The sequence below is a fragment of the Agelaius phoeniceus genome, chromosome 19 (assembly GCF_051311805.1).
Source record: "Agelaius phoeniceus isolate bAgePho1 chromosome 19, bAgePho1.hap1, whole genome shotgun sequence".
Lineage (NCBI taxonomy): Eukaryota > Metazoa > Chordata > Aves > Passeriformes > Icteridae > Agelaius > Agelaius phoeniceus.
This window is the reverse complement of record NC_135283.1, coordinates 5,370,123-5,394,300: the sequence shown is the minus strand read 5'-3', so window position 1 is coordinate 5,394,300 and position 24,178 is coordinate 5,370,123. Positions and strand designations below refer to the sequence as shown.

The following is a 24,178-nucleotide window of genomic DNA, read 5'->3' as shown; positions in this document are numbered from 1 at the left end:
GGTGCTTTGAGCAGCAGAACACGTTAAAAAATCTTTGCAATTCAGTGTGACAATCAGCAAGTTTGTGTCTCTTACGGGCTCAGAGAAGACATTAAATCAAACCTGGCAAGTCATATACACACACTGAAACCACTGAAAAGGCTTAAATCCTACCCTCAGGTTTGAATAGGAATGATTTTCTATAACCCAACTACACTTGATAGCACAGAAGCGAAATAATCAGAAAAAATCACCAAAACACAAGAAAGACAGTCTATAAGTTAAAACCCACCATGAATACCCCCTTGAAGAGCTAACAGAGAGCTGGCACTTGTCAATGACAATTCAAGACCGAAGAGATCTGACAAACACTGGTGAACCCACGCACCTGCTAATTCAGGCTCTGTGGTTGAGGCCCAGAAAGAGCCCTGCTGCATGCAAAGGCAGCAGATGGCAACAGCAATTCTTCATTTCAGAGAAAAACCTGCCTTACATAAATGCAGTTCAGCAATTAACATGCTTATATTCCATGAGCCCCATGTTTGCCCAACCTTCAGCTCCCTGTAGAGAATAATGAAGCTCGAGGCAAACACTGGAACTGAGATTCTATCACAGGAATCTGGCAGAATGAGAGGAGGTATTTACAGGATTCACCTTGATTTTAAAAAGACCAGCTTAGCAGGGTCCCCACATGGACAGAGCTTTGGGATTTCTCTGGTCTTCCTGCACAGCACTACTGAAACATCAGCAAGTTTGAAAACAGTCACCTGTCACAAAGACCCCAACAGAACAATCTCCCTGTGCTACCATAACCGATGGAAATGAATGTACTGGATCCAAGCTTCAACCAACACACATAATGAGATCCATAAAGTGGATAAACTACATCTTAACTACATTTTGGTAATTATGAAAGACTTAATTTTAGTCTCAAGGCTGATGAAAAACCTTTTTTCTGATGTCTTTCACATCATACCAGCACACTCATCCAAACAGCAATAATTACTTCCCTTCACCAGAAGCATTTTCTTTTTGCTGCTTCTACTGTGTTGTGTTCACCATCTCCTCACCTTTCCAACCTGGCCTCTTGGGGTTTGTCAACTGATGGTACTGATAATTTTCTGCTATTATAGCACCATTAAAGGGCAACATGAATGACAGTGTATGAAGCAATGGAAAATGCAAACTGCTCAATGCTTGTTGTCTATCTGTCCTGTATCTTTCATGGTAAACATCATCTATTTCTAGTCCTTCTTAAAAATTATGGGAAGAAACCTTTGGGTGTTTCTAACACCACCCACCACATCACATGTGAAGACAAACACCTTCAGCCAAGGGAGCATGGCTTGAAAACCCCAAGTTCCAAACCTAAGAATGTAACATCAAATTGCAAACTTAAAGTATACACTAAAGGCTTGAGACACATTTAAAGAAAGAAACTGCTTCAACTTATAAATATGCCTTTTCTGGGGGCACACAAGTATTGCTACCCAGCACTGCACTACCAGCTAATAATTACTTTTTTTACTGAAGGTGTTAAAACACAGCCTTCCTAGAGAAACTGATGCAGCATTTCCAAGAACTATACTGGCATTTCCCTGAGCTTAGTAACAGCACAATGTCGGGAAATTTTCCAGCACAATTCAAGATGAAAGAGATTCATCATGCAATACTCTTTAAACATGCATTAGTACTACTACCACCATCAGATATATTGTCAACATACAAAGGAGTGAAGTTTCCAGGTAACAATTTTAACAGCAGCTGCAGTGTAGAGCAAAACTTTAACCTTCTTGACTTTAGACAAAAGTGTAGCTGAAGTTTAGGCACTAAAGTTACATCTGAAAGAGGGAAAAGCTTTGAAAATATTAAACCAAGGTACTCACACAGCAAATGTCAGGAAAGGTGAAGTCAAGGCATAATTCCCTTAAAGTCTCTTAAGGAAGCATTTTCTGCTTAGAATCTTATTTAATAAGTTCTTACACACATTCAGCTATGCTGTTATTAAAACACAAACAAACCAACTGCATGAGTGGGGAAAAAAGCACAGCTGTAGCTGCTTCAGGTAGAGAGCAGTGCAACAGGACACCTCACTGCAGTGAGCCCTGTCCACAGACTGCAAATGGACTAAGACTGGTATGGATGAATAACAGTCAATATATGAATACAATGGTTACATGTTACAGAAATTATCAGATGATCTTGCTAGAGAAATGACTAAGATTTCTCAAAATATCAATGTTTCTCACTTTACTGTGACTTGGGTTAAGACTTCCTTTGCTCTCAAAAATACTGGGAGGGGTGAGAGGAAGAAAAGGCAGCAGATGCAGCCAACAGCAAATGCTCATTAGTAGTAGTGCTGCAGCTCAGGATGGAATAAAAGTAATTATAAAGACAAACCTCCCTGTTGTGGCCAACAGGAAACAATTCTCATGTTCACTTCAACAGATATTTCAAAAAGCACACAGGCAAAGGTGAGCTTTTTACATTACTCTTAGAAACAGCATGGTTTTTAAACAAAAGAGAGTGTTCTCATTGTTCTCTTTTGACTGTTTTACAGCTCTTCTGGAAAGTGATACAGGCAGGAATAGAACAACAGACAGTTTAGAAAAGCCAAAGAGAGGCAAGACAGATTCACTGGGAGATTTTGGAAAGAATCAGGTCCTAAACTTCATCAGCTGTTTTAGGACAAAACATTACTGAGGGTGGTAGAAAGAAAAATGTGCGCATACATCATCTGGAAGACATGCAGAAATGCAAGTGTCAGACTCTAGACAAAAGAATAGATAGTTAAAATTGTAAGGGCAGAACACTAATTCAAATTAACCAAATAAGGAAGTATAACATAATAAAGGAACAAAGTAAAATATAAATTATATTATTAACATATAAACCCCAGAACATTCAGGATCACAAATTATCCCCCTAATCCACCAGCTTAAAAATATTCTACTTCCTTCAGCACCAGACAACTCAAGATATCACTTACAAAACTAAGCTACAGCACAAAGCCCAGATAATACTTATCAGATCAAAACATTTTATCAGGTAACAAGAAAACTTCACCTCTGCCAGAATGGCGGTTCTTTTTTTTTTTTTTTCTTCTTATTTTAAACTGTCTAAAACTGCTTTAAATGTTACAAGCTTAGCTAGTACTATGAAATACTCAAAATACTGTATGACAATCAAACTAAGAGATGATAACAACTCAAAGGTCTTTTTATGGTACAAATTCTCAATATCCAAAGTTGGCACAGAAATGGATTACAAACAACATTGTGTTTGAAGATTGATTTACCATCTGTGGTCCTTCAGATTTTGTCCCTTGACCCCGGGAATTTAACAGTTTTTGAAACAAAGAATTAACTTCCCTGAGCACCGTATCTGTGAATTGCTCTTGCAGTTACTTATTGTGCTACAGAATAGTTTTCACTGTAGGTTATAAAAGAGGTGTCTGAGTCAGATGTTGTGGGAGTTAACAAGGCCGCATCCTTGTCTTCTACAGATTATTTGAAACTATATTGGCAAGACAAACCTTATCCCACAAAACCAGCACTGGTTCTCAAGAAGGAAGTTCATAAGAGAAGGAAGAGGCCAAGAGAAAAACGTCCTTCTCCGCCACAGAAATTCACGATTGAAGCATGACCCGAAATGTGTTTGGAGACAGGGCGGCAGGGATGTTATCCTGCCTACAGGGCACTCGCAGCCTTTCAGCCTTTGGAAGCGGCCTTAAGTTGTGGAGCTCTTTTTGGGGAATACAAAAGATAAGCCCAAGAACCAGGAGCAGCCAGCACTCCCCAGCCGCAGGGCAGAGAGAAAAGCGACCCCCGCCCGGTGTTCGCTGTACGTGAGCCGGGAATCTCGCCGAGCAGATGACGGACGCCTCCTGAGCCCAGAGCTTATTTCAACCACCCCCCCACCGGCAGAGCCTGCATCCTCTCCACCCCCCGGGCAGGCCGGGGCCCGGCGGGACACGGGCCCGGCGCCGAGGCGAGTCCTGCGGAGCGTAGCGAGGAGACCGGAACACCACGGGGCCCAGGCCGCGACACCGGGGGCTCAGCGTGCGCCCTCCCCGCTCCCCGCCCCGATACGGCACGGCCCCCGGCGGCCCTCCGCACGCCCGGACTCACCGCGCAACGCTGGGCGCTCCCGCCGCCTGCCCGGCCCCGCGCGGCCCGGCCCGGCCGCCGCTCCAGCGCCGCCTCAGCCGCCGATCCGGCTCCGGCTCCGGCCCCGGCCCGGCCCCCCGCCCGCCGCGCCGCCGGTCCCGCAGCAAGTCTCGCGAGAGCCGCCCTGTCAGCGCTCACCGCCCCGTCGGGAGCGCGGGCACGCCCCGCGCATGCGCAGCACCGCGCCGACCTACCCTGCCCCAGCCCCGGGCAGCCGCCCCGGGAACGGCGGGGTTCGGGTCGAAGCGGGCGCGGAGCGGTAGGGGACAGGAGAGGCAGCACCCGAGCAGCAGGGTCCGGGCCAAATACCTGAAAGGAGGGTATAGCCAGATGGGGGTATACTAGCCATAGGACAAAAGGGCAAAGTGAAAGGTGCGCCAGGGAGGCTCTGGTTGTACATCAGGAAGAATTTTCCACCGACGTGGTTATTAACCACTTCAACGGGCTGGCCTGGAGGTGCTGCAGGCACCGTCTCTGCAGGTGTTTAAGGAAAGACTGAACGTGGCACTCGGTGCCATGGTCTGGTTGACATCGTGGTGTTGGATCATAGGTTGGCCTCGCTGGTCTCCGAGGTCTTTTCCAACCAAATTGACTCTGATACTGCTATCGAGGCTCTGCCTCCTCCTCAGCGTCTGGAGAAGAAATCACGCTGGCTTTGTGCTCAATACATGCCTAAAGTGTCAGTGTCTCCACTTGTCTGTCAGACAGAGCCATCTACCACACCATGGAGCCAGCAGGGAGGAATTGGTTGAGAAATTCTCTAACTACCAGAGATACAGCCCAGCTTGTCCAGGCAGTGTTTGAGCAGACACTGAGGGGTGCAGAGCTGCTCACCGAGCTCAGAGCAAAGAACACACCTGGTCAGCCGTTACTTGACAACTGCCGCCTCTCCCGAGGAGTGATTAAGGCACCCGTGCTGTAGGAACAAATAGTTTAATCACACATGGCAATTACAGCATCCACAGAGGCCAAAATTCAGATTGCACAGGCAACTAATGTCAGGGTTTGCATGGATGACCGTCCTGACATTCTTTTAGCTTGAAAATACTTTTAATTATAGAGTAAAGCAGTTGCTCAGGTAAAGGTCAGGCCTCAGTCCTTTGATAAAGGCAAAAATAAAAAGCTTTCCTCTGGCTTTAGAAAGGAAAGGTGATTTCTGAACATGAAAATTCTTTCTAGCACTGTACTCCCACCCCTTGAAGGGATAGTTGCTACAGGGTTACTTTTATCCATCCCCACTCCCCACCTCCAGAAAGATGCCAAGACTGGAAGTGGGCACTTGAAGTGGGCACAACCACAGTGTCCAGACATCAACTGCAGGGCCCACAGCTGGGCTCATGTAAATTTAGGATTGTTGTGGACCAAAGTCTACAATTTAGGCACAGGTAACTGATATTTTGTTGTATGACAGAGATGCACCCTTTCAGCCTCCAATTAAACCCTTTTTTTAAAAATAAACCATGACACTGGTTGCTCTCCTCAGCTGGAATCTGCCAGGGGGGTTATGGTTACATCCATACCAAGACCAGAGTACCATCAGAATATTTACCACAACCTCAGACAATCCAGCTTATAAATTGTGTTCTGCAAATGTTGCCTGCTAACATTCTCATAAATGCTTAAGCAGCTTGATAAAGACTGGATTAAATTTGAGCTTTAAACCCTTGGCAAGTTCATTTTCTCATCCTCACAACATTGTCTTTAAGTGGTTTTAACCTATTCCCAGGTTTTGGGAGAAGATGTGAGTTCTTCCCATACTTCATTCAAAACATTGGAAAGGGTGGAGAAAAGGAGCTTTAGGAGCTGAAATGTTATAAATGTTTCAGACATTCTTTCTGAGGATGCAGAAATGATTCATTTAGAAGTGACTCCAAGACTGATGAAATCAGAGCTGGATTCCAAGGTCGCTCAAGTCCCCAGTACTTGTTCCTAGAACAGTCCTACAGAATCTCGTGTTTCATGTATGCCCTCAAGACGGGGATTCAGAAGTTCATAGTAAGTTTCTGTAAGTCAAATAAGTTCTCAAAGAAGTTATAGGAGCTACTTTTAGCTGGACTTGAAAAGCCAGCTATGGCCAACAGCTGCCAGTTGAATGACAGCTACTTTATGGGGCTGCAGCTGCCTGACTGTAAAAGGGCAGTCCTAGAAAATCAAACAAGCAACAAATTTCAGAAATAGCAGAGATTAGAGTGTTACAGAAAGATATTCCTAACTGAGGAATTGCTGAGATGTACTTGCTTGCAAACAAATCCATGTAGAATGTTCCCCCAGCTTGCAAACAAGTTAATACTTTATAGAAACACAAAGCTTATTGTGCAATACTGTGCAGCCTTGCTACAGCAAAAGCCAAAATCCTGACATAGCTGTGAGCAAGGGTGAAAAAGGCAACAGAGACATTGTTTTGCTAAAGATTCAAATTTTTTTTTTTTTTGCAGTCTAGGAATAGCTTGAATTTTCTATGACAGTTGATGATGATAAAATATAATCCAAGATTAGCTCTGAGTATTTTAAGAAGGTAAGAAAAATCCTTGTGTCTGACATTTCTTTTGAATACCTTTTTAAACTTCTCAGAGCAGTCTGGGGAAATAAATGTATGGGTTTTGCTATCAATAGATCAGAGGAATATTTGTTAAAATGGGTCAAGCAGCCACTAAAGGTTTAAAATTGCTGCTTGGAATAGTTGTATTAATGCCATGTTCCTAAGGCTGTTTGTTGTTCTCCTCAGACATGAGGATCTGTCATCATCATGAACTACAATACACTTGACAATTTAAGGAACTTTGTGTTTGTTGCAGTGTTTTTTTTAAAGGCATCTGGCACAATAATTGTAATGAAATACATTTATAACATGCACCTTTCTTCCTCTGACGCATTTCCTGCTTTCAAAGAATTGTAGTGTTTTTTTTAAAAAAGCAAACCCTTGATTAGCTCAGCACATCTGAAGATGCTCCAAATTTCACACTGTGATTCTGCATTGTAGTGCTGCAGTTTGTATAGGGTAACACTATAAGTTGGATCTAAGCAGCCTGATCTAAGCAGGACACAAAGCTTGCTCACATGGAAAGTCAGACATTGTGCCACAGGGAATGTGCAATAGATGTAGACAGGCTCCGATCAATTTTCTTCAGCGCAGTTGAAAATTTACTGCCACGAGCCTGTTCTGACAGCTGTGGGGGACTGCCTGGATATTCACCTCTGTCTGAGATGTGCAGGGATCCAGTGGGTGCGGCACAGGGGGGAATGACAGGAATGTAGGCACAGCGTGGAGGGAATGGGGAATGCTGGCAATGGGGCTGTTGAGATTTATTGCATTAATATTACCTTCTTGCCTTTTGCTTCCCACATCAACCCATGTCAGCCTCAGTGTGATAATCAAACCAGGGACATTAGCCATAAAATCCAAAACTACTCCATTTACTACATATTTGGGTCTGTCTTGGAACAAAGTTGCTTCAAACATGACTGATGCAACCAAAGAGCAACAAATATAACCTGCTCTAGGAAGATGCTGAATACCCTGAGAAAAACCTAACACTGAGGTTCTAAAGTCAGACCATAGACTGAAACAAAACTGCAGGTACCACATACAGACAGAACTGGCAACAAACTCACTTTTTTTGTCAGCTCATATTAAAATGGACACCAAGGAGGAGAGTCTACAAGACTTAAATGCTATTAGTAAAGTTTCTCTAAAACCTTAATTCAAGATTTAGATTTCTGGTCTATAGGATTTCCCCACATGTCCATATTTGGAACATTGGGTGACAGGACTAATTAGGGAATCAGACACCAAAGCTAGGGAAAAAACCTTCTCCAAATGTGTTTTCTGTGTCTGTTCTTCAGAGAGCAGGATAATGAATCAATTGGGTAACTACTTTGCTGTATATTGGTGAGTTGGTCTCATTTTGATTTGCAGCTTTAGGTTAGTGCTAAAGGCAACAAAATCAAAGGGATGGAATAGATGTATGATAACAGATAATAGAAGTGTACACATAGAAATATATAGATATCCATATTCTGCAAACTGGGAAGCAGAGGCATAGAGGGCTTGCCCAAAGCCATACAATAAACTAACACCAGTGTTTAGCAGCATTAGGAACAGAATTGGCAGTTTTTAACTTCTGAGCCAGCTGAAACCCTCCTCATGTTCTGCCCTGGCTTCTCACACACACCCTGAACTGTTATCACAACTGTCTGTCTCTGTAAATCTGCCCAAGTGCAATCAATAAGTGTTGCTGCTTGTGACCCAGACAGAACAGCTGATCTGCCAGAACAGCTTCACAATTTTACTCATTACAGATCTCAAGAGCACTTGTGAAGCAGTTTAATCACCATGTGAGACAAACAGGGGCTGTTCTGACTTTTATAGACCAGGAGACCAGAAAACTTAAGCTCAAAACTAGCAGAAAAAAGGTCCAAACCAAAACCACACATGAGTCTTACATTCAAACAGATTTCTTTCCATACCAGCTGTGTTTCTATGGTCACAAAAAAGAAATGACAAGATTTATAAAACTGACTGTGTAGGAAAGGCTGTTCTATCTGGGACCTGCAATAGCTGTCACTGACATTAAGAAATTAAACAATAAAATCAGTTGGCTGGGGTCACCCAGAACTGCTTAAGCTCTGAAAGAGACCTGTAAAAGAGAACCAGATGCAACTATAGTGTGCCATCCCCCTTTCTTTAGTACAAAAGGACTTCTGCTTTCTTCCTACTCCCAATCCAGTCATCTGTCATTTTCAGGACAGCCTGGAATTGTCAGTTCAATTACCTCTCAGTTTGGAGAAAAACAAAGCAGATGCTGCTTATTACAAAAAGGCAGAATTGCTCTCTTTTGTGAAATATATCACTTATTTTTTATAATTAGACACTGAATGACGTGCAAGTCCCTTGTTCATTAAGCAATATACAGGAGCTGGCAAATAATGTAATTCAGCTAAAATGAAATACTATCTTCCCTTCAGCTTTGGTAAAGGTGGTGGTCAACTCAACTACTCCTTTTAATTTTTAACTCAGTCAGGTTTTGTATCAATCTTCCCCTTTCAATTCCTTTTTTCACTATGCACATTATAATTATAGTAATTTCTTAGCATCTGTTATGAAATATGCAGGGGGGAGGGAATCAGACAAACAGCCACTGCCTGTTCTAAACAATACAAAATATTCTCGCTGATTTAATTATATTTAAATTATTTTGCACAACTATTCAGAAACTCTACTTGTCAAATACTGATTAAAATGCAACTTCAATACTTTGTCAGAGAGCTTAACTAAAAACAAAGACAAAGAAAGGTTTGGGGTTTTTTTTTGCATACAATACCTGCTTTAAAGTGATCCTAGTGAAATTCTCATGTCTGCTCTCCACAGCAGCCACCCTGGTGAGGACTGACTGAAAGGCACATACAGGGAGGTGAAATAGTCCCGTGGATGTGCCGGGCTCCTCAAGCTGCTCCAGGCGGAAGCTCACGGCAAGCTGAGCCCTGGCTCTGCCCATGTGCTGCGGCCCCAGGGGGAGCCAGCAGATCCCTCCGGCAGATCCCTGCGCTCACACGTGGGAGCACGCAATGAAGGTTTTGCAGACTACCCACATAGGTTTGAGTTATTTCATTTCTATGAGCTCACTTCCACCAAAATTATATAGGAGGCCTTTACATGGTGTAACAACTCCAAGAAATATAAGGATGTGGAGGAAAAAAGCACTCAAGGAATAGTTTAGAAGCTATTTAGAAGCGAGTATGGGAAGTGATCTTAATTTGCAGGCAAAATTGACTGATTTGTGGTTTCCTCCATACCAAAATACTGCATTGCTATAAACATCCAGAACGACTATTCCCTTGTTTACCATTCATTCACAATTCTGCAATATTAAACAATGGAGAAGATGATGACTTGAGCACTGTGCTGTAGACCAGGTCTTTACAGCAAAGTTTTCAGGTCCAAAAATCACACCGGCTTAGTGCCTCTTGAGTGCTTCACAGCATTTGCCTCGAGTTTCCCTTTGTCACCCTCTCCTAAAATACATGGAAAAAGTGCTCTCTGGACACCTGTCCTATTTCTGAATCTGTAGCAGCACCGGCCAATTCAAGGGTGTTTCTGCTCCTCCAACCTCCCCTGTAATAATGCATTTTGATGTTTTTCATTTATTCTCAGCACTCTGCAAGCACGAGGTCCCTGAGGTGAGCAGTTAGATCAGGTTTACCAAGGAGGAAGTGAAGGCACCAACATGTTAAAGGTGCAGCCTGCCAGTCCCTGTAAGTGAACATTTCACTGACAGAAATTCTATACACAGTGTACTTGTGAGAGAAAACAGAGTTTATTAGGGGCTTGTTTAAGATCCACAGGGAATCCATGTCAGAAGCAAAATAACCCTTATTCCAGATCTCTGTTCAAGATGTATCTTTACTCTGACTTTTTACTTAAAACCTTCAACTAATTAAGTAGATTTTATTGGGTAGAACAATCTAAAGAGGAGCTAATGAGATGCTTTTGCAGCACTAAGCACAACTCATGATTTTGTATTATTGCAATTGAAGTAGGACATTTATCTTCTTTCCCTTCATTGTACCGTCTCTAAACTACACCATCAATTCCCCACATCTACCATTTTGTTTCCTTCTAAGTCACCAAAACCACTTTCAGCATCACTCAGGTGTTTTGGGAGTTTTTTGTTAACTGATTCTAAGGAAGTCTTCTGAGTAACAAGCTCAGAAAATCCAGGAATTCTGTGGCCTTGATTCTCCTCACTGAAATTTAAATTGTATTTAAAAGAGCTGAAATCACACCCGTAGAATCCTGCACTGTGTGTATCCAGGCACTGTCAAAGTAAACTGTCTCAAAGGAGTATGGAGAAGTTCTCAAAATGCTACATTCTTAAACTGCATCTGCATTGAAAACAACGCAGAACTTAAGCTCTTTGTACAAAATTGCAAACAACTGCACCAGGCTTTGGCATTTGTAGTTTAGCAAGCTAGTCAAGATGAGCTTTGTAACAAAATATCGCACATGGGAACTGCCACATCGCAACTCGGGATAATACAAGCTCTGTAATGAATTAAAGGAATAGGAAAGGAGTTAAAATTGACAGACAGACATCTTTTCAATTTACTACAAATTCAGAAGTCAAGCACCAAATGTCTGCAGGCAGAGGCACAGAAGTGTCTCTGTCTCACACCTCTGACTTCCTTTCCAGATTCTGCAGAGGCTTAGATTTCATGTGAAGATTACCGGCTGCCTGGGTTTGTGTGCTCGTCCCTGCCATGGTTTCCTGTGCACCTGGCACCCTGCGGCCGCCTTCACCTCATGGCTCCCAGTCTGCTGGTTCTCTACACCAAAAGTGGCTTTTCAGCGGAACATCTGCAGGTGTCACCCTCCTCTTGCAGGTGTCACCTCCTCCTGCAGCGGAGTCCCCTAAAAGGGACTCACCTTCTCTCTCACCCCCTTCCCTGGGGCACCCACCAAGCCCTGTCATTGATGAGGGCATGGAGTCTCGGGCCATGGACCGCCCTCGGGCCCTCTCCATGCCCTCCCGCGTTCCTTTCACCACAAAGTCACTTCACTGCCCCCCACTACCGTCTCCACGACGTCTCCCTAGGAGCCGTGGGGTGACCCTCACCCTGGGTCTCCGCTCCGCCCGCCGCCCCCTCGGCGCTGCCGCCCTTTCCCCTCAGTCTCCCCTCACGGCCGGCCCCGACCTGCTGCCAGGGCGGGCGCCTGGCTTCGCGCGCCACCCTGGCCCAGCCAATCAGCGCTCGGCGTGCGGGCGGCCGCGCGGGCTCGCACCAACCAGAGAGCGGCTTCTTGCGGCGGCCCCGAAGCGCCCCCGCGGGCCCCCGGCGCCGGGGCGTCCCGCCTGCCAGTGACCGAGATGGCGGCCCCGGCCCCGGCGGCGCGGCGGGCGAGCGGCCCCGCCGGCAGCGCCCGGCGCGGCGGGTGAGTACGGGCCGGGCGGCGGGGCAGGGCCGGGCTGTGGCCCTCTGGGGAGCGCGGCCGGCGGTCCCCTCCTCGGCTGGGGGCTGCCCGCCACGAGGGGGGAGGCCCGAGGCAGAGCCCGCGGCGGTCCGCAGCCCTGCGGCCCCACTGCCCGCAGTTCGTCGGAGCGTTACCCAGCGGCTTAGGAGGAAGAGGAAATTAGAAAAGGACACACAAAAGGCAGTCTAAACACATGATGGCAGCTCAGCGCACCGGCGGCACCTCTCCCACAGCTGCTGGACAGGCTCCGGCTGGCAGCGCCACGGAGCATCCCCGGGGCACCGGGCTCGGACTATCCCCCCGGGACACCGGGCTCGGACTATCCCCCCGGGACATCGGGCTCGGACTATCCCCCCGGGACATCGGGCTCGGAGCATCCCCCCGGGGCACCGGGCTCGGACTATTCCTCCGGGGCACCGGGCTCGGAGCATCCCCCCGGGACACGGGGCTCGGAGCATCCCCCCGGGACACCGGGCTCGGAGCATCCCCCCGGGATCACCGGGCTCGGAACATTCCTCCGGGGCACCGGGCTCGGAGCATCCCCCCGCGACACCGGACTCGGAGTCAGGCCAGGGGGTGCCCATCAGCCGTGTGTGCGCTTGGGTAGCTGCAGTTTCAAACTCCGCATAAAGGTTTAGTGTCTGGTCCCAAATTCTGGCCTTTAGGAGCTTTTCCTGACTCCTTCCAGCCGGGATAGCAGCATTCTCTCAGCCGGTTCTTTCATATTGCTTCACTCCTGTGCCTACTTCAGCGCAGTGTTGTGATCAGCAGAAGTTCGTGGCACACTTTGTTTTGTCCCAGATGTCCACCTGTTTCAATTCTCAAAAGCTGTGATCCACACAGTTCTTGCTATTTGTCTGTTTGGGAGCTTTTCATTGTCAGAATAACAGAGGCTGTTATTGGTAAGGAAAAGCCTAACAAATCCCCTTTAAAAATACCATTACATAAAGCATTCCATTACATACCATTACATAAAGCATGAGAAGTTTGTCTTAGATGATACTATCTACCCAAAAGATAGAGAGAAAGGGAAAACCCATAAACAGGAGTGAAGAGTGTTTTAGTACACATTTAACACTGAGTTTTCACAGGAAATCTTGTACCACGGAAGAGTTTCCTTAAGTGAGGCTTACCAGTGTTAAAAGTTACCAAGATAATAGCAGAGACCATAAGCATCCATCCATCTTCCTGAGGCAGCTACCAAGGCATAGATACTTTCATGTATCTATGGAAAGGAAGCTACTAAGGACTGCTTCTTTAAAATCCTATTCTTTCCCCCAGCAATTGTAGAAAAAACTTCCTAGTTGAACAGGCAGCTCACACACAATGGGACACAATGGAATAGTAGCACATGAGCTCTATGAAACACTTTAAGTTACTTAGAAATGCAGGTTTCTATGTAAACAAACTGTTACTCAACAGCTGCTGTGTTGCATTAATCTACAGGGCTTGCTCAAATGTAGTAAAATTTGAATACCCTAGCAAGCAAACTAAATTTGTTTTCCAAGAAGCCTGCCTAATATAGTCATATGTAGAAATAGTTACATGGTGCTGGTTTTGTGCAAGATATGTGTTATTCTTTAGAGAAGTGGTTTATATTTCCTATATTTTAGTCAAGCGTATTGAAAAAAAATTTACATAATATTCCTCTTAACCATGACCTTTTGAACAAACACCTTGCCAACATTTTTTATCTGATGAGAGGATTAAGATATTAGTGCTTCTAGCCTCAGTCGCCAAACAAATGAATATTGGTACTGCAGGTGGAAACAAGAAAACAAGCAAGAAAACAAGCCTTTGTCCTCTAATCTTCACATTACAGCTCTGTTTACATCTTGATCTGTCAGAGCCCTACCCAAATTAGGTGCTGGAAGCCACTGCAAACACTCAGACCAACCTGCCCCAGACACAGCCCTGAGAAGGTGTGGGTTGGGAGGGTTTATATCCCCCTGTGGCTGGCTGAGCCTGGCCAGGAGCAGAGCCAGAGGCCATGAGGGATTGGCCAAAAGGGTTGGGTTGATTTGGCCAAAAGGGTTGGGTTGAGTTGGCCAAAAGGGTTGGGTTGGCCAAAGAGAGTGACCTGCTCAGGCAGCATTGTCCTGCACTTAGACCTGTGGGAGCAGGGTTTGCTTTGGATTGGATGGGTTCACATCTGTGATAATGTATGTGTTTGAACACTAAATAGTGCAGTGTGCATCTCTGGAGTGCTCTTGAGTGAAGACTGGGGGGAGATTCTTCAGGAGCTGTAGGGAGCTCCTGTTTTCCTTTCACAGTAGAGTGAGGCAGCTCACTGCCCTGTTTCTAGACACAGCTCATCCTACATGTGTTCATCATAAAACTTTCATGGGGCTTGTGAGAATAGCAAAACACACAATCTGTGAAGCACCTTTCCTAGGTCAGGGCTGTGCTGTGCTTGGAATGGGTTTGAGTTTGGTCTGAATGGCCCTCAGGTGCTGAGTCTGCTCTGGGAAACTCCAGAGAACACCTTCCCATTGGCACAGTGTTTATCAAATATCTCCAAATGGCAAACACTGGTGTAAGAATGCTTTTTTACCCATATTTACTATAAACTATGAAAACAACACCTTTATTTATAATCTAGAATTAAGAGGAAAAGCTGCCCTTTTGTTTCTGAGTCAGTGTATATCAGCAAAAATAGGACCTTTGCTAAAAGGTCCTATAAATGCAGCACAAGCTTTTTAAATTTTACTTTCTTTCTGTGGTTTTCTAACATTTCAGTATTATTTAATTTTAAATGGAGGTAGTTATACAATCCTGGTTACAATATCATGATGATGAATGACAGCTGTCACTTTTGCAGTGAATTCTTCCATAGATTTGCTGTAAAAATTTCTTTTCAAGACATTGTGCCACAACATCTTGTCTCTGCAGAAGCTGTAGGGGCCCTTCCACCTTTCAGAATTGTGCCTTTTATTGCATTTTTCACTTTGATCCAGACTCTCTACATGCTGTGACTTTCTGTGGCAGGCAGTACCTGAAGCAGAAAAAGTAAAGGAATCCTTTAGTTCCCAAACACACTTTTTTCTTTTTAACCAAGTAAGGAAAAATGAACACAGCAAATACTTCTCAGATTTACAATACCTTAATTTGTAATAGTATCAGCCCCTGTGGAAACAGTAAGGTAGACTAAACTAATTATATAATTCTTTGATCATATTCCTTTTGATAATTGCTTCTCAGCTCACCAAAATGAAATTAAAACAAGTGTTCTTTCACTTGTGGAACATCTTTTTTTATCAGTCTTAATCTTCCAAGTAAACCAAAGGTCTTACAAGTGTGCCAAAGCAATTCCCTACTCCCCTTCTCCCTCTTTGTTGCTCAGGTTTCATTTTGAGCAATGACTCTCTTTTGAAACAGTCCAATGTGCAAGTTCTGAATGTGCTGGAGAAATTAGGAAGGAGTCAGATATTTTTTATTGGAAAATTCTCAGCAAGTAAGGTTTAAACAAAAAGTAATTTCACCTCCAAGAGGCACAGTTGTCAATGGATGACACTCAAAAGTTCATTTCAAATTTAATCCTGTTTGTGATTCAGTGCAGAATAGACCTCTCTCTGATTCCTGTCATTTAGGAAGGGAAGCAGAGACTGTGTGAAATCAGCTCCTGATTCTTTACAGCCAGGCTCAAATGAGATATGTGACTGCTGCTGGGTTGATAATACTTAGCACATATACAGCACTATTTCAGAGCATCTCACTTTACAGATACTAATAAATTTATTTCACAGTCTTCCTCTGAAGCAGATATGCTTATTCCTATCTACAGTCTGGGGTTATTGAGGCAGAGAATGTTTAGCTGGCCCAAATTCTGACAAGTCTTTTTTCACAGGCAGATACTGAAGCCAAGAAGTGTGTCTGCCAGCTCCCTTGCTGTAATTATTCCATGCTCTCAGTGAGTCTCAAAGCAATTGACAGTATCACTTGGTGCACCTTTGGAAGGCCATGTATCAGCAAATGTCCCCGTGTTGCAAATGATCAGGCAGACATCAGCTCCTCATGAGTAGGAAGGCCGTATGGTTCTGCTGATATCAAAACAATCAGCTTAAATCAAAGCCATTTTCTCCAAGGCAGCTGCTTTTTTTGGTTATTATCTGTTCCCCCGTGTTTCTATTCTTGGTTGACAGATCAGGCTTCTGTTCTTGAGGAATTCACTTTTGGCAGCAAGAAATGTTCACACTCCCCATCATTTTTCATAGACTAATCTGTGTTGGGAATTTTCAGTAAATAACATAAAAGCATCAGTGATTGAACACTTTAGGGAAAATAGTATCATTAGGTTGATTTATTTTTCTCTCTAAAGACAGCAGCTTCTAAAACATATTTTTCTTTTCAACTGTCTATTGGTTCTATAATTGCCTGATCTTTCTTTGCTAGTTGTTTTATAAGTTTGGTAGGTAATATATCATGCTGTATAGTTTTTTTATTAAAATTCAACACTGCTGTCTCATACTGATGGTTAAGTGATTTGAAATCCTTGGGAAATCTGAGCCATAGTATTTTTACCTATATAAATACACTGGCTGCATATGGCATTGTTATTCAAGAGATGATCTGGTAAAGAAAAGGGTGAATGGGCCCTTGCAAAGTTCTGCTGTCCAGAGGGATGTTTCAAACACTTGTTGATACTCAGATTGAGCTACAAGACTTGCTCTTTGCTCATGGCACTTCCAAACTGAAACAAATTAAGGGGGGATGTGGATGTATTTTCCAATCTAAAAAGGATATCAGGCACACATAGCAACCCAGGCACAGAACTCACCCAATCATGTAAAATAGAGATATTCTGAGGTGGGTTGCAGACCTCTCCCCACAGCTGTGGGATAACCACTGCCTGGGTTTGGCATACAGGACTTCCAGACAGTTGACTTGTTGTTAAACATTGGATTATTTGGTGAACCCTATCCTGGGTTTCACTCTTGCCCAATGATTTGGAAATATTTGTCAGGCTGAATGCAACATGATGACACTTGAACACCACATCCAGCCATTCCCAAGTTTCACAAATTGCTCTAGGCTTGAAAATCCTGAGGAGAATGCAGTGTGCTGGGAAAGTGGAAGGGATAAACTGCCTGCACTGGAAGCTTGTGGTGTCTGATTAGAGCAGCCACAGCTTCAGGCATCTCTGATTGTCTGCAGCTGAATATTTGACACCCTCCAACATGTCCCAGCAAAGCAGTCCCACTTCATTTCTGTCCTGCAGAGTGTAACATGTCGACGTGACTAATTGCCCGGGCAGACAGAAGAGAGATAAGAACAGGGAGGACAGAAGGAAGCAGATATTCCAGTGTGGAATAGCAGTGCACAAAACTAGGACAGGTCCAGTGTGTGGAGAGTCCCTGTAGCAGGGTAGGGATGGAGGTGGGAATTGCAGGAGTCCCTGAAACAGAGGAGTCTGGGAGGGGAGCACACAAGGACTTTGCAGAGTGAGTGGATGCCCAACTCTGCAGATTTGCAGGCTGCCTCCAGAATTTATTAAGTTGCTGCAGCCTCAGTGTGTGAAGCTATTTCCCAAGTATTTGCAAGATCTTTGTAATGCATGTGAGGTATTTAGTTGGAATGACAAAATTCTTGCAGTTTTATTTTGATAGATTCTGCGTTTAAGAGAAAGTGTGCAAATCACATCTTCAATGGCTCCAGTGCCAGTCCAGGTGCAGAAATTGAGGAAGGTTGATTTCTCATCGTAGCTTGTCTTTGCTGTTGGCTTCAGTTACCCCAGTACTAAGATATCCAACCTATCTGAGGTTAGCTGTATTTGGAATTTTGGTTCTAAATGAAAATCCTTTTTAAAAGTAGGAAAATTAAACATTCTCCATGTTCTGTGTATCCAGATTGGCCCAGGAAAGACTTGCCTTCTTGCTTTCTCTGTGTGAAATGTCTACAGTCTACCACTGCTGGTACCTTAAATTAGGGATGTGAGAAAAACTAAACTGCTTCTGGGCCGGTCAGTGTGTTCAAATTTTGAAGAAGCCCTGAATATGTATGATGATGAAGCAGTGCTTTGTGCACCACTGATTATTTTCACAAGCTCTTGTTATGTTGTCCATTACAGCTTTTGAATTTCTCTAAACAGGAAATATTCACTCTTTCCAACCAATCCTTTGTATTTTTAACACCCTTGGTGTGTTTCCTGCTTCCTAGCACTGAAGGACTCCAGGATGGTGTTCCTAAGCATGCAGATGATGTGCTGTGAACTTCAGGGAATGGCGTGTTTTGCATTCAGGATCACATTTCAGTTTGCTGCCAGAACCAGCATGTCACTGAGGGCAGTGCAGAAATCCTGCCTCCTGCCCAGCTCAGCCTCCTGCCCTCTAGCCATAGCCACCCACCCATGCTGGATGCTTTTGAAATCCAGATCCAGAGAGAAATTCAGGCTCTTAGCTGTGTTTGAACAAGTGAGAGCATGGTGCATAAGTCTTTCAGTAGATCAGCTAATGAATCTTATCTTGGAGGGGACTAAAAGGAAGGATCATGGATTTATCTTAGTCCTTTTATTGTTAGTGACTGTTTTCTCCTTAAAATCATCTTGTCTTGCCTTGCCTTATACAGAAGTCACTCTCAAATTAAAGGCAAGATACTAAGGCTCTAAACTGCTGTGTGCAAACACACAAAAGTACTTTTTCTTCCTTCCCACTCCTGGCCCTTTGCTGGGAGCTCTTGGTCAGCTTCACTCCAGTAACTTTGTCTGATCTTCCCTTTGCAGTTGCTAATTGGCCTGGCAGGGATATGGAGTGACTGAAAATAACTTTATTCCCTCATTGTGTGCACATTGAAAGGGTCACAGAACAGAAAAGTAGGGCAGAGTCCAGACTGGTGGCTCATGCTGACCAGCCTGGTAGCCAGAAAATGGCACTTGGAGGTGCTGGTTGTGGTTCTGCAGGCAGGTCTTTGATAACCAGCACTCTGAATATTGAATGCTTGCTCCTTCTCCCTCAGAATGCAGGTGCAGGATTGCAGGAGAGGAAATACTGATATCTAACTGCAGAGTGGCTTTCTGAGTAAGCTTTTGGATGCCTTTTTTTCCTTGAGGTTATGCAGCATTGTCAGAGCTGGGTGACTGCCACAAGGATGGGATCTCTAGAATCCTTCTCTGAAGAAGGTAGTGTTGTATAAACCAGAGTAGTAAATCTCAGCTGGCAAAGGCCAGTCCTGTTATATCTAGGAGGTGTGTGGGTGGTTTGGGTTGATTTGCATATCTAGCTGCTTCCTTATTTATTTGGATTTAGGAGAAATATATGTCCAAGCCCTGAGCTTCTGTGTGAGATTAAAAAATAGAACCCAGAATTATTAAACAACAGAAAGACTTTCCCAAGACAATAATAGCATAATCTTATAGTATCATGTCGTGTTTATATTTAAGAGAGTTCTCTGGAGCAAGGTACACCAGAAAAGACATTTTGTGGAAGGAGAACAAATTTGTGCCATGGGAAGTAGAGGAGGGTGAGCTAGAAGAAGGAGGTGAATTCCAGAGCTGCTTCCTACCTCCATTCTGTTAGAGTCACACTTTTGCTGAAAAGAGAAGAGGTCTAGATCTGTGGTCATCTGGCAATGTTTTTAGGAGTTTTGGCCTACTTACTGGTGATCAGATTCATGCTCAGCCCAGCAGCACAGCCTTGTCAAAGCTTGGATGTGATGTTCAGCAAATGGAAGAATCATTATTGCTGGCTCCATTAGAGATTAGCTGGACAAAGCTCCTGGTAGATAAGAGTAACAAGACAAATAGCCATGGATGACAGCTTGCTCCAACACCTGGTGGAATCCAAGCTTTGTCAGCCTTTTTTTGGAGTGTTGCCCAAAAGCCTGTCAGGACTACAGTCATACTCTTACTCTGCACTGCAGGGAACTTAATTCATCTATGGATGTTAGATTTTGGGGAGAGTTAAGCTAACTTAACTTCTGAGTTATGGGGTGGGTTGATGCACATTAGAAAGACTTTCACCTCCCTAGTTCTCCTTCTTTTAAGGACCAATCCTGTAATTTGAATTTTGTGAATTTCATCACTTTCTTATCCTAAAGGAAGCGATGTGGGAGACTTGATTGCTTCCCCTTCTGTTTCTACAGATGGTGATGTGGTAAATGTAGCCAAGCTCTTCTCTACCTAGGAGACATTCTCCCCTGAGGAGCAGTCCCCTTTTGCTGGACATGCTTACAGAACTGCACAGCCATGGACCTCAAGGAGAAGTGTCAGGTAGGTTTGATGATAACAGTCACACCCAACTTGAGTGTTGAGTCCTTTTAAATGTCTTTATTATTTTGGGTCAAGATTCACATGGTGGCATTATTATATAGAGGTGTGATCCATGGTTAGTATGGAAGTTGAGAGTTCTGTCATTGTCACATCCCTGTGTCAGCAGGGAAATCCTTTGTAGGGTGGGACTGAGGCACCCCAGTGGAACAGCACAGGTGGGTATCCTCTGTCACACCTGCAGTGTCTCTTTTGAGCTCTAAGCTGGGGCTCCATTCCCGGCTGACTCTCAACTCAGCTTTACTTGAAAGGCTGAATTCACTGAAAGATTTTAAATCAGGGCAATGAAATCATCTGAGTCCAGTTTTGCTGATGGTAACTTGGGGTGTCAGCCAGCTCTGGTGAGAACAGTCTTGACTTTTCTCTCTGGTGTCCCTTTCCCCACCACACCATGAGCTTTTGTCTGTTGGCTGTCTCTGTTTTCTCCATGCATCACTTCCTTGCTGTTTTGTTTGCAGCAGTGAGAAATTGTTTTGTTCATTAGTGCAAATACCTGTTAGGGACTCACTAGACCAAAAGATACTACAGCAGTGTGACTTTTAAAGGGCAGTTTTTCACATCAGCTGTGGCACTTGCCTACTCAACTGCTTCTTTGCTGTGTTTCTGCTCTGAGCTGTGCCGGACAAGGAAGGCCTGGGCTCACTCCTTCCCCAGCCTCTTGGTTCTGGAGTGCTCAGAGGATGTGTTTCACTTCTGTTGTTTTATATCAAATTGCTTTATTACCATGGAGTTAACATTCCAATGAGGACAATTATCTACTTGTTATCTTGTTTGACATCATGGGCTAATCTGGTATTGATCATTTTAAGAGATGATGCAATTACCACGGTGTGGAGGGGTGTGTTCTGTGTAGGATCTGAGGGCACCAAAGAGAGCAGGGCATAGTGGGGACACTTTCACTGTAGGTCACTATATTTGGCTCACCTTTCTCATATGACATTTTCCACTCTACAGTGCAGGAAGATCATATCAAATTGCTGGACAGGCAGCAACCTTTAAAAGGCCTATTAGGAAAATGTCCTGACAAGGAGGTTACAGGGGGAATCATGGTGTTCTCAAGTCCTAACCTCCTCTCCTGACTGCTTGAAACTTTTTCTCCCTTCTTTCTGAATGGGTATTAAAACTGAAGGCAAGAGGTCACCACAGTCTTTTAAATAGGAATTAAAAAAAACCCCACAGATACATAAAGCTGCATTTTACAACTTATTTTGTTTGGATTCTGAGGAAAGACCATGATTTTATACTTGTTAGCAACCCTAAGCAGGAGGCCTGTCACTAGATGATCTTTAAGGTTCCTTTCAGTCCAAACCATTCTATAATTATTATTTGGTGCTAAGGAGCTTGCTCTTTTGTTTTTTTTAATACTGCATATCCTCGTTCCACCCCATCTAAGGTGGAATCTCTCTTCCTTCCCAAAGTGAAGAACTTGGACACATGCACAATGATAAGGGAACAAATTAACCTGCTTTGTAACCTCAGCTCTTTGTAACCTCAGCAGTAAGTTTGATGTGCTAGGTTTATTTTAAAATGATAAAAATAAAATGAAGCCATGTGAAAACATCAGTCCCAAATCTGGCTGAAAGCAATCTCTGCAATATATGTGTGTGTGATGGAGAGTGAGCACTCCTGGAGCAGGAGATGTGCTCAGAGCACTGCTGCAGCACGCTCAGCTGTCACTCAGATGAGAGACTGAGTCCTCTGGCTCCAGTTGGCTGATAAGCTCCCTTGTCAGGAATGGCTGAGGATCAGAGTTTGTCAGGTGTAATGCAGGCTGCCTTCCAGTTTTTGCCAGAAGCCAGACACCGCAGAGAAAGGCAGAGGGTATTCTTCTTAAATTAAATGTGCTGATATTCTTGTTCTTTCTCCTCCTCCTCTGACTTTTTAATTTTCTGTGTATTTCTGAAGTGAATTTAATCCTTGTGAAAGGTGCCAGAATCTCTGCTCCAAGACCACTCAGCACATACTGAGAGAGCAGCACTGATTGCTGCAGGACAGTGGGAGGCTCCTGAGTTTGGGTTGCATTAGCCAGAGGCTGGATTTGCAGCCACACAACTAATAAAAATTATTGACATCATTCATTGCACAGTTACCCATAACAACTGAGCTGTATTGTCCCAGTGTAATTGCTGCAGCCTGGATACAGCACTGTGCCTCCTGGCCAGAGCCTGGAAACGTGTTCAGAGAGCCTGGGCTGTGCTCCCCATTGCTCCAGCTCCAGCACTGTTGGTCCTTGTTCCAGGTTGCCTAACAACAGCTACAGCCCTACCTTTGGACTGAAAAGTAGCCCAAGTCTTTTGCTATTTCTCATCCTGCCAGTGACTATGTCTCTGTGTTTATTCCCTGCTGTTCTCTAAAAAGCTCAGCTCTTCATCCAAGGGCTTTTTCACAAACTGATCCTTTTTCCACAAGTGTCTCTCATTTATGCTGCAGATTTTGCATAGGTCAGTCCCTGCCTTTATACTCAGCCTTCTATTCCAAGTCCCAGTTTTATCTTCAGATCCCAAGTTTTTGTCTTCTGCTCTTTCATTATATTATTTGATGCACAAGTGCATATCCAAATGCACTTTCTGATACCAGTTGATATCAGAAGGAAGCTAGATAGTACAAATTACTGCCCTACTTAAACACTTTAGAGCAAGGTCTCTTAGCAGCGGGATAAACAAGAAGCAGCAATTTTATCCAATGCCATTTGTGTCCATGACCAAAGCTGGAGTTTTGAGGTTGGGACCTCTAACTGCATGAAGCACAAGGATTGTTCCTGGTATTGCACAAGCAGGTTGTTTTATTCACTTTCATTCAAGTCTTCAAAAGGTACAAAGCCATGGGAAACAGATCAGCAAGCACTATAATAAAGAAGGGGTCTTACAAGCATATTTATTGTGTGAGGGTTTATCCACTCTTACCCAGTCTCCTTGTTGATATTTTTCTTTTTTCTCTCCTTTTTTGTGTTGAAAGGAGTAGATGAGTAGTTCCTTAGCAGGCAGGAAAGAAAAATTGTGCCATTAGGACATTTTCTTGTTTTTTTAAGTATAAAATTGTTGTCTAGGAAACAAAATGCCCTACCGAAGAATAAAGGATGTTTTGCCTCTCTCTCTTCTGCTTTCTCCTGAAGTTACATTAAATAATTACAAAGTGTCTGCTTCCCTTCAGCTTTGGCTCTGGGAGTTTAGTGAGATTACACACCCATGTGTAACTCAGTGCCAGCACACCAGTGATAACCAGACCTTGTGTTGGTTTTATTGTGAATATTAAGGCCATTTAATCTCTGCCCTTCTGGCTTAAAACACAGAATATGGGCTGTGCCTAATGAGGCATTTGAACCTCAGAAAAGGAAAGGAAAGGAATTGAAGGGCTTGTTCAGGCAGGGTAGGTGAGTCCAGACACTTGTACGTGGTCTTCAGAGCTGCACAGTGTGCTGAGACTGGAAGCCTTGGCAGTGCCTGTCCTGTTTGGTACCAGCCAGTGTAATCCTTGGCAAGCTACCACCTTGAGGTGGTGCTTGACTGGGCCAATTCTTTACCCCTTTCTGTGTGGAATGAAAGCAATTGTTTTAGTGATTGCTCTGCAGAACTAGGAAGCCCCAGACAGAATTAGGACAGCACTGAAGTAGGAGCTAAATAAAAACTCATTTATAAAGGTGCATCCCTCCAACAGTGGGAATGTAACATTTCTGCAAAAGATGAGAATGAGAGAGAGGGCTCATTCCTTCTTCAACTTTCTATCCCCTTGTTGTTTTTCCACCCAGCCCTTCCCTGTCTACACTTATCCTTTGCCTCCTGTGTGCCATGCCCAGGTAAATGT

The 24,178-nt window shown here is 44.1% G+C and overlaps 2 protein-coding genes across 4 annotated transcripts in view; one reads left to right on the top strand and one right to left on the bottom strand.

The window, feature by feature from the left end:
- The window catches only part of GRB2 (growth factor receptor bound protein 2), a 200,535-nt gene that overhangs the window by 45,697 nt on the left and 130,660 nt on the right, over positions 1 to 24,178 (bottom strand). The window contains exon 2 of one of the 3 annotated variants that reach the window (XM_077188103.1): positions 4,110 to 4,211. The gene's annotated coding sequence lies outside the window, so the exon portion shown is untranslated. Of the gene's footprint in view, positions 1 to 4,109; positions 4,265 to 9,469; positions 9,650 to 24,178 lie in introns of those variants that run through there. The other 2 variants (XM_077188102.1, XM_054644850.2) reach the window with 2 other exon arrangements.
- TMEM94 (transmembrane protein 94) overlaps positions 11,933 to 24,178 on the top strand; it is a 51,301-nt gene continuing 39,055 nt past the window's right edge. The window contains exons 1-2 of the mRNA XM_054645021.2: positions 11,933 to 12,078; positions 20,194 to 20,320. Of these exons, the coding sequence (XP_054500996.2) occupies positions 20,297 to 20,320 (24 nt within the window). The 5' untranslated portion in view covers positions 11,933 to 12,078; positions 20,194 to 20,296. The remainder of the gene's footprint in view (positions 12,079 to 20,193; positions 20,321 to 24,178) is intronic.